Consider the following 12,815-nt stretch of genomic DNA (forward strand, 5'->3'; position numbering starts at 1 on the left):
AAGGTTGATTTCCATTTGGCCTACGTTTGAAATTTCTTTTCTTAGGCCTTACATAGTCATTATTTTTTGCATGGGCTTTTGACATGTTTTCATTCAAAGAAATAAAATTTACCTTAGGACCGTTTGCTCCATGGAGTTCCACCACTTTGTCTTGGTTCCTTGCCTCTTCCTCCATTCTCAAACGGGTGATGATGGATTCAATGGAAAGTTCCTTTTGCTTGTGTCTTAGGACTTTGGCAAACTCCTCCAAGACTCAGGCACTTTGTCAATGATGGCTGAAACTTGCATTTGTTCATCTACTCAAATGCCTTTAGATCGAACATCTTGTGAAATCATTTGGACTTCATAGGATTGTTCCACTACGGACTTGCCTTCAACCATCTGAAACCTGAAAAATCGGCTACATGCATATTTCTTGGATCCAGCTTCTTCTGTATCATATTTTTGATTTAATGCCTTCCATATCTTTTTGGCTGATTTGTAAGCTTGATCATAATAATCACACAAATCATCAAAAAGACAATTAAGTAAATAATTTCTACAGTAAAGATGATCCTTATCCCATTTCTTAACATCTTTTTCATGTTGAGAAAGTTTTTCTTCAGTCAATTGTTCAGATTTCTTTTTCTTTGGTTTTTTCTCAGTTAACACATAAGCCACATTCAAAATAGTAAGATAAAATAAAGTCTTTTGTCTCCACCTCTTAAAGTTAACACCACAGAAGCGGAATGGCTTATTAAGATCACCCGCTCTAGAGGAAGTAGACATAACATTACCATTTTTCAAGGATGATTTTGTGTTCTCCATATCGATCTGTCTCAAATTGTTGGAAATAATGGAGAGATAATACCTGACTTTTCCTTGGAAATTACACAATTTGATTTTACCAAAAGATGTGGTGGAGATGAGGTATGGACCAAGTCACTGTCTTAAGACAAATCGTGCCGTCTACGGTATATCCAATGTAGTTAGAAAAAATATTTCTGCATGTTGTCCCCAGGATATAACAGTCCAGCCACCTTTGCTGATTATCCTTGCGAGCCTAAACTGCTCGTAGGAAATAAGCTCTCTGTAGTACTTTCTTTTCCTAGAAAATTTAGTAAAAATAATATATTTTTGTGAATAGTAAGAAGCAATAGATGGTAAGTGTTTAGAACGATAATAAAAATTATTTTTGAAAGTCTGTAGCTTTTGTAATTCAAAAAACTAGTCGCTAACCCGTGCGATGCACGGGATAGTTAAACAAAATTTATACACATTCACTTTTATTGGTACAATCATTTGAAAATAATTCTAACTAATACCCAAATGTAAGAGACACATTGACTTACTATTTAAAGTAGCCTTTTGAAGAATTTACACATATTGTGCAACTAAGCCTTAATTTCTCATCAACAATAAAAACATGGAAATTCAAAACATGGAAAGAAAATAAAAATTACAACAATTAATTTCATTATCTTTCATGCTATACTTTGTAATTGTACGGAATTAAGTCAACTCAATTTAAGTAGTTGTAATAAAATTGACTTCTACTATTCTCTATTCTATAGAGATATGAACGTATTAGATTTTTCAAACAATTACCGGTATTGCAATAAAATGATTTATTATTGAAAATAAGAAACAAAGAAAATCTATCTATAACTTAAGAAACACAATATACTAAAATTAAAGAGATAAAATTTTCGGAGGACAAAATATTATAGATAATTTTAGAAACAGATTATACACTTAAAAGGGTTAGTAATTTATAGCACTTACCCCCCACTATTAGTATACAGACACCAAGTGCGGTCGTCGTAACCCTTTGAAAGAACCTTCACCTATTGGACCCTATAAAAAAAAAAAAAAAAATATCACCCAATTAACAAAATTGATCCAAAAGGGTCTAAAAAGCACACAAAATCAATTCAAAAACAAAAATATGAGACAAAGTAATTACTTTCCGCTACCAATGAAATTGTCTTTTGTATTGCTGTTCCAAACTGCAACACTTATCTCTCTAAGGCCTTCAATTAACGAAAACACAAACTTCTCTTGGAATACCGGAGTATTATGACCATCTATACACACACAAAAAAAACAAAATCAGTATAACTCACTATAACTCTATAGAAGCCTCAAAAATATAAAGAGAAATTAAAGGGGTTGAATTTGATATTTATGTTTGGAGAGAGAGAGTTTGCAGAAACTGTGACTTTATATTTCTTAACTTGAGAGAGAGGTAAGGTTGCTAGGGTTTTGAGGTGTTATAATGTCTATACACAAAAAAAAAAAAAAACAAAATCAGCATAACTCACTATAACTCTATAGAAGCCTCAAAAATATAAAGAGAAATTAAAGGGGTTGAATTTGATATTTATATTTGGAGAGAGAGAGTTTGCAGAAACTGTGGCTTTATATTTCTTAACTTGAGAGAGGGGTAAGGTTGCTAGGGTTTTGAGGTGTTATAATATTTTTATTTTTATTTTTTATTTTTTAAATATTGTGCTAACGTGGAAAAATGTGGTGCCAGTAGAGGCTTCGGTTTTATATAGATATATAGATAATGTGTTTTTTGAAACTTTTATTTCTTTCCATATATAGAGCTAGACATGTAACTTGTCCTTAGCCAAAGAATCAAAAGGGTTTGATATCAATTAAATGGTCATAAAGTTATTGAAATCAATATATAATCAATAGCTCTCTTTCTATATATATAATATAAACCGGACATCAAAACATGTCTTTGCCAAATCTATACGTTGAACCACCGCACACCCTTGGTGTGATAGTTACTCTATAAGTGTAAGTGTTTATAGGGTCTGGGGGGCAAGGGCCGGGGTTCAAGTTTCCAGGAGTAAGCTTTCATATACATATAAGCTTAGATTATGTTAGAGTAGAATTTCTACCTTATATAAAAAAACAAATAAAAAAATCTATGCCTTGAGAACAAGGGAAATATGTCATAATGCTATGTAATTAATGGCCCATAGTTAACGTGGCTGAACTTTATTAGAATACCTTTTTGAAAGTTTCATAATATATATTACAAAAAATTGCTAGTTGTTTTGACCACTTTCCATTAAACCAAATAGTAAATACTTGCGTATATATGCTAACTTACTATAACATAAAATAATTCAACAATAGCTGTACACTTAAGTGCTAAAAAATCTTCCATATATGATGTTACCATGTCATATTCAAATAAGAATATGTGAATATAAAACGTTTAGAATGGAAGGTATATATTTGTAATAAAACCAAATATGTTGTCAATGATGGTATTAATATCGCATTAATGTTCAGAAATTTCCTAATTAAAAATCATTGACAATAGCTATTGAAATTTTGAATTATATTTGAATTTCAAAATTTAGCAATCAACGTATCTGACATTAAGGGATAATTGATTTCCTCAATTCTCATAAATGAGTATTAAAATAAATATGATATTTTTTTTATTATAAAAATATCCAACAGATCTTAAATTAGATTAGATTTCAATAAAGTTGACGCATGTACAAAATATTTTACTATTTGTTAAGAAATGGAAGTCCCAAACATGACACAGCAGAACTTCACTTTTATATATATTTCACTAGATTAGATTTTGATCAAGGAAGGAAATTTAGAGTTATATATAGAAGATATGATGAGGAGAATTGTGGAAATGATGGTGGTGCTATTTATGCTTGTACTTGTTGTTGCACTAGCTAGTAATCCTTCCCTCTTGGTTGAGACGTCACATTTTGATTGCATTTTAGATTGCTATCAACATTGCAAGAGTTCGAAGGATATATAATCCTTTTCTATTGAAAATTTGTTTTGCTAGCTGTGACAGTGCATGCAGTGCCTCTCTCACAGATTACAGGAATAGTTGTGTTCTTGATTGTGCAGAGTCCATGTCAACCAGTTTTGGTTCAGGTATTAAAACCGTTGAGTTCATAATTCATTCCTTAGGATATAATATATAATTGTTTTGTTTATTCAATTCCTTATGATGTTATTAATGTGATAGATGTGAATAGAGCAGAAGACTATGTAGATACCTGCTATAGCTCTTGCAAGAAGAAGAAGAATTATTAGCATGCGCTAGACTTGCAACAAAAGAAAGAAAAAATAAAATTCAGAAGCATGCTTTTTATAATGATTTTTGTGAACTGTATTATCCTTTTGCATTAAGCTATGTAGTTGTCAGAAAAATTGTTATCCCTGATGCAACCATCATCAAATAAATAAATTTGATATACAAATATTGTGCAATTAAGGAGGAAAAAGGCTTGATACTCCTATTTAATTTTAGGTTAAAATGCGAAACTGACCCTCTAAGTTTCACCTTTTGTTATTTCAGTCCTCTAACTTTAGTTTCGGTCAATTCAATCCTTTAAGTTTCAAAAGTGTTTCAATTCAGGCCTTCCACTAACTTCTGTTAATGCTCTACCGTTAAGTGGTTTTTTTTTTTTTTTTTTCTTCTTCAGTTTTTTATATTAAAAAATGCAAAAAACTAATTCAAATTAAAAAAAAGAAGAAGAAAGAAATTAAGAATTCCCATAACACACCACAAATCTAGCACACAAACAACAAAAAATTTCTTTACATTGATCACCAAAAAGAGAAAAAGAAAAGAAAGCAAACTCACTCACGTCGTGTAAATCGGAGAGAGAGATCAAGTAGAGAGTGGCGGAGATGGCATTGGCGGAGAAGATAGCGAAATTGACACCGCCGTCGTGAGCGGTGGCACCAAATGGCGTCGGAGAACCTCTATACACCTCGAACCGCTCCGATTTTGGCTTCTCCTTCACTGCCATGGCAGTGTTGACCTCGACTCCACTACCAACACCATCGCCACTTTCTCTCCTCGCATTCACGATCTTCGATCGAGGAGGACCAGGATCGCTTCTCTTTTGGTTTCGGAGAGTAGTAGTGGTACTTAATACCAATTGTCGAGAAGTTTCGAGAGGATTGTTGAGAAGTTTAGGGGTACATGATAGTAAGCGTGAAGCGCATTGAGCTGTTAGCTCCATTTTGGTTTGAAGCTCAGTGAGAGTGAGAGTGAGAAGGGGATAGAGGCATAGGCATCTAATCTCAAGGCTATGGAGCTCGTTCTGATCTTCGATTTACATGACGTGAGTGAGTTTGCTTTCTTTTCTTTTTCTCTTTTTGGTGATTAATGTAAAGAAATTTTTTGTTGTTTGTGTGCTGGGTTTGTGGTGTGTTATGGGATTTCTTATTTTTTTTTTTTAATTTAAATTAGTTTTCTGCATTTTTTTAATATAAAAAACTGAAGAAGAAGAAAAAAAAAAAGCACTTAATGGTAGAACATTAACAGAAGTTAGTGGAAGGCCTGAATTGAAACACTTTTGAAACTTAAAGGATTGAATTGACCGAAATTAAAGTTAGAGAACTGAAATGACAAAAGGTGAAACTTAGAGGGCCATTTTTGCATTTTAGCCTTAATTTTATTACAGATGTAAGACCAAGGGCAAAGTCAGGAATTTTTGTTTTGGGGGACCGAGGTAAAAGTATCAAATTGATTTGCAATACAAGAAAAATTCAAATTATAACATACGTACATACATACATGTATGTCTTCTTGAATTAGTTTTAAAAAAAAAAATTATCCAAAGAAATAACTCGTGTGTGTATCACTACAAGAAAAAGGCTCTTTTGCAACAAAGTTATTGCAACAAAAAGACATTATAGTGGCAATAAGCATAAATATGTGTGCATATTACTTTTTGTTGCAATAAGAACTTAAAATACTAATATATTGCATCAGTATTTTATTTGTTGAAATAAATTATAGTTTCAATAAACTAATAGCATTTATTCTCCCCAATTTTAAAGATATTTGTTGCAATAAGTTTCCAGAGGTACTTTATTGCAACAAAAATTATTGTTGCAGTAACCTATCACAACAAAAATTTTGTTTTAATAAATTATAGCAACAATATTTTTTGTTACAATAAAGTTTTTTTAATAATAATAAAAATATTTTATTGCAACAAAAATCTATTGCAATAAAATTTTTGTTACAATAGTCTATTACCACAGACTTTATCGCAACAGTGGGCAACGAAAAAATTTCATTGCAATAGAGGTTTATTGCAACAATATGAAGCTTATTGCAACATAAAATTCCGTTGCAATAAGGCTAATTTCTTGTAGTGGAACCTCAAGTTTTTGAACTTTTTGGGTTATGTTTAGTTCGGGTCAATATCATGTACCACTTGTTATAGCATTTGGGTACCCTATTTGATCAAATCTTATGTCTAAATTTTCAACTTATCCAAAATGAGCTACATGAATGAAATATTAAAAATGTTGCATTTATTTATGGTTAAACATTAGACTAGACTGGGTTTGGGTACATTGTTCAATGGCCCCATTTAGGCAAAGCGAGTGAGTCGGCCATGCTAACACCTGGTCCTTTGAGGTTGCAATTTACTTATATAGGTGTCTTTCTTGAACCTAGAAAGTGAAACAATTGCGGCCCTTTTATGGTGTGTTTGGGCTTCTTGTCAGCAAATCGCAAAGACAACCAAGCAAAGATAAGCCCAAGCCCAACACCAGCAGCCTGATGCTCGTTGTTTAGGAAAAAGTCCATACAGCTAAGAGTTATATATATAGCTCTTGTATCCCATTGCATTTGCGCCTCATATAAGCTTTTCAATGTAGACGTGCTCTATTACATGCAAAAACTACTCCTCATTCTTTTTCTTCTTATTCCCAAAACATGCCTTTCTCAGTCTCTACCTCCAATAGCTCTAATCCTATACCAATCACTCCCCTAACTCCGTCAACACAATTCGTGCCCTTTGATGATCTTTCCCCAAAGGAGATCACCATCTTCATCATATGGGTTGCCCTTCTCTTCATTGCTCTTGTGTGTGTTCTTCGCCATTGGGTGACACACAAAATGAAGAGCAATCGGGCTAGACATGTAGTCATCAACCTACTCCCACCACCACTACCAAAGAATGAAATAGCTAAGGAGGTGTTTGGACTTTGAGCTCAGTAGGGAGTCTTTTCAAACAAGTTTCTAAACTATATATATTGGGAATTTTAGTTGTTTGTCTACTTTATAATATAACATGTGAGTAGATGCTTCTCTCTCACTCTCACTTTCTCTTTTAGACTCTGGGTGTGAGGATTTCTACTGCCTCTCAACTTATATTACATGGCATCTTAAATAAATGAGAAACGTTTATCATTAGTTACATGACTTATTTAATAGTCATTTGATTTGTTTTAATTATTTAATGATCATGTTATTTAATGCACGTAAATGAGTTTTTTATTTTGTTTTTTTATATTTTATATATACTGATAGTGAGAGCCTAACTCTTGCTCTTGGCTATGGAAAGGAGTTTCTGAGTTCCATGAAACTCATAATTAAAGAAATGTGCTGGTTTGAAAATTTCCAAGAATGTGATCCATTAGTGAAAAATGTGAAATCTAAGAAGTGTGAGTTTGGAAAATGTTGATGTTTTAAAATTTTAGCCCAAGTACCATCTGGATTTAATCAAAGTCTCCAAGCTTAATTATTAAGTTCATTTCCTATACGGGTAGTAATTTCAGTAGGCCCTGTCATGTGAACCAAGTGTTAATTAAGAAGATGATCTACAAAATTAAGCACTAATAGTAGGGCAACTTCAATAAACCTTGTTACCTTAGCTTTAGTGCAGCAACTCACAAGGGTATCCATTAAATAATCCAGAATACTATTTCAAAAAAAAAAAAATGTTACGACTAAATAATCACATTATTATACCAATTCTCACATTATTATGCCAATGCTCTTGCAAGGAGTTTTGTTATTGCAACAAAAATTACTGTTGCGGTTGGCTATTGCAACAAAGAGATTTGTTGCAATAAGTTTCTAGAGGTACTTTATTGCAACAAAAATTATTGTTACAATAATCTATCGCAACAAAATTTTTTGTTGCAATAAAGTTTTTTTTAATAATAATAAAAATCTTTTATTGCAACAAACTTATTGAAAACAAAATTTTTGCTGCAATAGTTTATTGCCACAGACTTTATCGCAACAGTGAGTAACAAAAAAATTTCATTGCGATAAGGCTATTTGTGTGTATATATGTGTGTGTGTGTATATATATATGTCTTCCTTCAAGAGTGCAAAATTTAAGTGCGGTACATTAAGTATAGTAAATTAGGTTCTTTAATTAAATTCAACACTGGTTTACCATGACCACTAAAATACAAATAATATGATCATTTTTAAGGACAATTAAAAGTCACTACAATGAGTTTTTATTTTTTATTTTTTATTATTATTTTAAGACAAGTTAAAAAAATATTGTTGAGACAAAGTAATAGGTACATTAGTATCAAGTAGGGGTGTTTGCGGTGCGGTTTTTGGTCATTTTTAGCACTGCACTTTGCAGTACTGTTTAGCCAAAACTATAATTGCACAACATCTCATTTTTGCATTTACGTGTGTGGTGCAGTGCGGTTTAGAGTTTAGTCAAAATCATAGCCGCACCGCACCTCATTTTTGCAGTCACATATGCGGGGAGGTGTATAAAATACAGTTTGAAGCTATTATATTTTTCAAATTTTGGGCTTTTCCTACGCAGCCTAAAACTGATTTTTTTCCTTTGTTTTGGGCCATGTTTTAAACTATTGAGCAAGTTTTTCTTTATTTTGGGCTGGCTTTCCTAATTAACACTTACTAGGGTTATTAAACTATTTTTATTTATTTATTGAAAACTAGGGTTATTAAACTATTAATAATATATTTAATAAAAATAAATAAATATATTAATATATAGAGAGAGGGTGCAGTGCGGTTTTCTTATTATAAAACCGTAAATTGCACTGCACCATGTGGTTTTGGTACAATTTTTACGGTTTGTACGGTTTAGTGAACACCCCTGATATCAAGAGCTGCAAAAAACAAAAGATGAAAGGCCTTACTTGACACTGGTTCCTGCAATTACTTTACCGACAAAGATAATTCTTACACTACTATACTAGTACAATGCTGGTCCTTGAAAAGATATTGGATATGGTCTTAGCTAATATATATGTGGGGATATGGCTGACGTACTTAAAGGAGGTATAGAAAAGACACAAAAGTGAAAAGGGATTTGGGGTGAGGTCATTTTTATGGTTGACACAATGGAGGAAAGGGGGGACTTTTCTCTTGGAAGGGGCTAGCTCTTAAATAAAAGGGGAGAGAGACCTACTTTTACGATTTTACCTACTATCAGATGGGTTTAAAAAATATTTTGGGAGGCCATGGCATTTATCTCTATAATAAATTAGTATGTATGGGACGGGAGAACTGCATACATATAAGGGAATAGTTAAATAAAAGAATCAAAGATGAATTTAAATGAGAAAGGATCCTATGATCTTACCTTCATTTCATAAAAAAATCACATTTTAAACTTTCTCCATAGAAGTACGATCTAGTGCTCATATGACTAACTTAACCATAATTCTTGTAGATGGAATTGTAAAGAGCTTATTAATATAAATGTAATTAGATATCCTCTTGAGTATTGATTAACTAATTTGGATAACTTTTTTCTTTTGTGCATACCCATGTTTTTGTGTCTTAATTTGTAAAAGGAAAATATCTTTCAATGATTTCGAAGAAGTTAGGAAAGCTATTGCCCCTTATCCTTAGGGTTGTAAATAAACTAAATTGTTCATAAACAACATTGACTTGGCTCAATAAAAACCTGGTTTATTTATTTGTTTTTGGAAGAGAAAAGCTTGTTGATATTTATTTGTTTATAAACAAGCCAAGGTTGAACCTTATTCTTTTTTATTTATTAAACTAGCTAAATGCAAGCCAAAAAAAAAAAAAAAGAAAAAAAAAAAGAGGTTCTTGAATAATAGGGCTCAACAAAAAACAAGCCGAGTTTAGGCTTGTTTACAAGCTCAGTAATAAGCTTGATATAGGCTTAAAAACAACTCATATTGTACTAGGATATATTAAATTATTAACGGCTGCCTTATCGTTTCTGTGATCTAAATTACCTCGTTTCAAAGAGATACACAAAAAGAGACACCAACTCGCTGCATCAATCTTCTCCATCTACTACAAGTTCTCTCAAGCTCTCAACAATGTCTCATCGAACTCTCAACTCTCATCTAACAAGGGAGCAAACGCTTCCATTTTCAATGGCCTACCAGTCCCTCATTCCTTCTTAGTCTTTTTCTTCTTTTTCACTTTCAAAAATCACACCAAACCCCCCAAAACTCTCATCCTCCCTCCCACAACTACCCTTGCATTTCCTCCAAACCTTAAACGTCACCCCCAAGGTTTTCAGACCCGGACCGTTCATTGAACCGTAAAAGGGAGAGATTCAAGGTTTTTGAGGTCGAACCGAGGTCAAATCGGGATCGAACCGTGATGATGTCGTAATTAATTAAAGCCTAAATATAGATATTAAATTTATAAAACTAGCAAAATTGACAATATATCTATATATGTGAGGGAAATTTAATGATTTTCAAGCATATATTTAATACTTAAATAAGAAAGTTAATAAAATAAAATAATAACTATGAAAACATTAAAAATTTTGATTAATTTTTGAAGTAAAGTTGAATATCATTGAAGGATTTTAATTAATTTTTTTTTATTCCTTGTAAGAGATGGATAATGTAATTAAGTAGAATAAAATTGTGTTAAGTTATTTTTAAAAAAAAAAAAAAAATTGCTAAGGGGTTGGACCGCACGGTTCTCACCGGTTCGTGCGGCCCAACCCTGGTTTTAGCGGTTCACGAAATTAACAAAAAATCCGGTTCTTTATGCTTAAAAAACCGATTTTCATCCCGATTCTCGGTTTTCACGGTCCGACCTCTCGGTCCGGTCCGATTCTGAAAACTATACTCACCCCTAGACGACGGTGATAATTACAGTAAAACCAACCACTAAAAGCTCAATTTCCTCAACCTCTCATAATTTTGGGAGTATATTTATTTTTTAATTAGTCATTAAAGTCTCTGTAATTATTTAAAGCTATCTAATTATTGTGACTTTAAATAACCTACATCATATTAGGAAATTATTTCCCTTTTTTTTTTTTTTTTTTTTTTTTTGAAACAGAAGCATATTATTCATTTACTCAACAAAATTAGCATCTTGGTACAAAACTTCTCTAGCTATTGGAGGAACATCTTCCATCCAATACATATCCTCAGTAATATCCCTAGCAAATTGGGCTAATACATGAGCAACCCGATTTCCCCCTCTTCTAACACAATCAATCCTTACCCACTGCAAATTACAAATCAAATGTTGAATATCCCCAACCACATTCCCTAGCAAGGATTGATCAATCTTCAGTGATGAAATAGTTGTCATAGCCGAACTATTATCTCCCTCAATAACTAATTCTGAGAAACCCGCATCCACTGCAAATTCAATCACTTTCCTACAAACAAGGAGTTCAGCTTCTGTACTGCAAAACACTTCCGGACCCTTAGCTACCATAACCTCTCCTTTCTCATTGCGTATAATAGCACCAAAACCAGAGCTGTTGAGGCTTGAAAACACTGCTGCATCAAAGTTAAGCTTGAAGACCGACTGTGGAGGAGGCTGCCAAGTATCCCGAGCTGGCAGCCTCCTTTTAAGTAGTCATTTAAGGTTGCACAATTATTTTTGTTAGGTTTTAAGATTTTAGGAACTAATGTATTAGAACTTCAATGTGTATTGTGTTGGCAAAACATGATCAAAATATAGAGTCTAGGTTTAGGCTTGCTCAAAGTGTGATTTACTATAAAATTGGAATCGAGTGATTGTAGGATTTATTGGACAAAATCTGCAAGGCTCGATCGATCAAAATTCGTGCAGATTTAATTTTTTGCAGAAATTCCAATTTAGCCCAAACCCATATGACATGTAGGGTTTTGTATTTCACTCCAAGTATAAAACGAAAAACCCTAACTACGTTTTAGAGGTCTTTGGAGAGTAATGTGTTGAATCTTTTATGAGATCTAGAGGTGTTTACCTTCATACACATACATAGAGTTGTCAAGATCAAGATTGAACTTGATAATCTCTTCAGTTGCTGCATAAAGAACTTTAAAGAAGATCTAAAACTTTTGAGTGGAGTCTCAAAATCACAAGTAGGAGAACTTGTGGTTGCTGCAGATCTAAGAAAGAAGTAGTCCGTGGACTCAGAGCTTTCATGTAGTCGTGGTAGTAAGTTTTCTACTTGAGAGTAGCAATAGGATGTTAGTAGTCTAAGTTCTATTGTAAAAACTTCAATTCTTTCATAGTTGATTTGTTTTTTTATCTTGAGGATAGCTAGATTAAATCCTTCATAGGTTTTTTATTGATTAGGTTTTCCTGGGTCATCATATAGTAGTGTACTTTATATTTTCGCATTATTTACATGATATGATATTATTGTGTTAACCTAAAACTGAATAATTTATCTAAGTAATCACTTGGCTAAATAATTAGGTTAAACAATTTGTGTTTAGGGGTCTAAAAATGTACAATTTTCTTTTTCTTTTTTTGAATGGAAGATTATAATTTATTTATTTATTTTCTTTAAGAAGAATGATAAAACCTAAAAACTATAGCAATTACAATATTTAACGGATTACATATGTGGTCTCCCCTCTCCATTTCCTCTCTAAGTCGTTACAACATGCCAATTTTGCCAACATCTTAGTAACTGAAATATATATTAGTGCTTGTAAGTGTGATCCAATAAATACTTCTAAGTGATCTACACGCACTTTAAATAACATGTATGTCGCAAAGGTTTTTAAATAACAATGGCGATATGCTGGCAAGAGCCAAGTTTTTACAAATGTATGTGTACTTTATT

The 12,815-nt window shown here is 32.5% G+C and overlaps 1 protein-coding gene across 1 annotated transcript; it reads right to left on the minus strand.

Annotated features, from left to right (window-relative positions):
- Positions 1-300: 300 nt before the first annotated feature.
- Positions 301-5,012, minus strand: LOC115990138. Its single transcript, XM_031113995.1, has 2 exons — positions 4,632-5,012; positions 301-813 (listed from the first exon to the last, which is right to left on the minus strand). Exons 1-2 carry the CDS (start codon positions 5,010-5,012, stop codon positions 301-303), a joined length of 894 nt encoding a protein of 297 aa, XP_030969855.1.
- Positions 5,013-12,815: the final 7,803 nt, after the last annotated feature.

The sequence above is a fragment of the Quercus lobata genome, chromosome 5 (genome assembly GCF_001633185.2).
Source record: "Quercus lobata isolate SW786 chromosome 5, ValleyOak3.0 Primary Assembly, whole genome shotgun sequence".
NCBI classification, from domain to species: domain Eukaryota; kingdom Viridiplantae; phylum Streptophyta; class Magnoliopsida; order Fagales; family Fagaceae; genus Quercus; species Quercus lobata.

Bases quoted from the DNA above. Each gene is read 5' to 3' on its own strand.
- LOC115990138 (XM_031113995.1), bottom strand. From the start codon at position 5,012: ATGGAGCTAACAGCTCAATGCGCTTCACGCTTACTATCATGTACCCCT. The intron at 814-4,631 runs GTGAGTGAGTTT...AATTTGAGACAG, and splicing joins CTCTCTCCGATTTACACGAC to ATCGATATGGAGAACACAAA.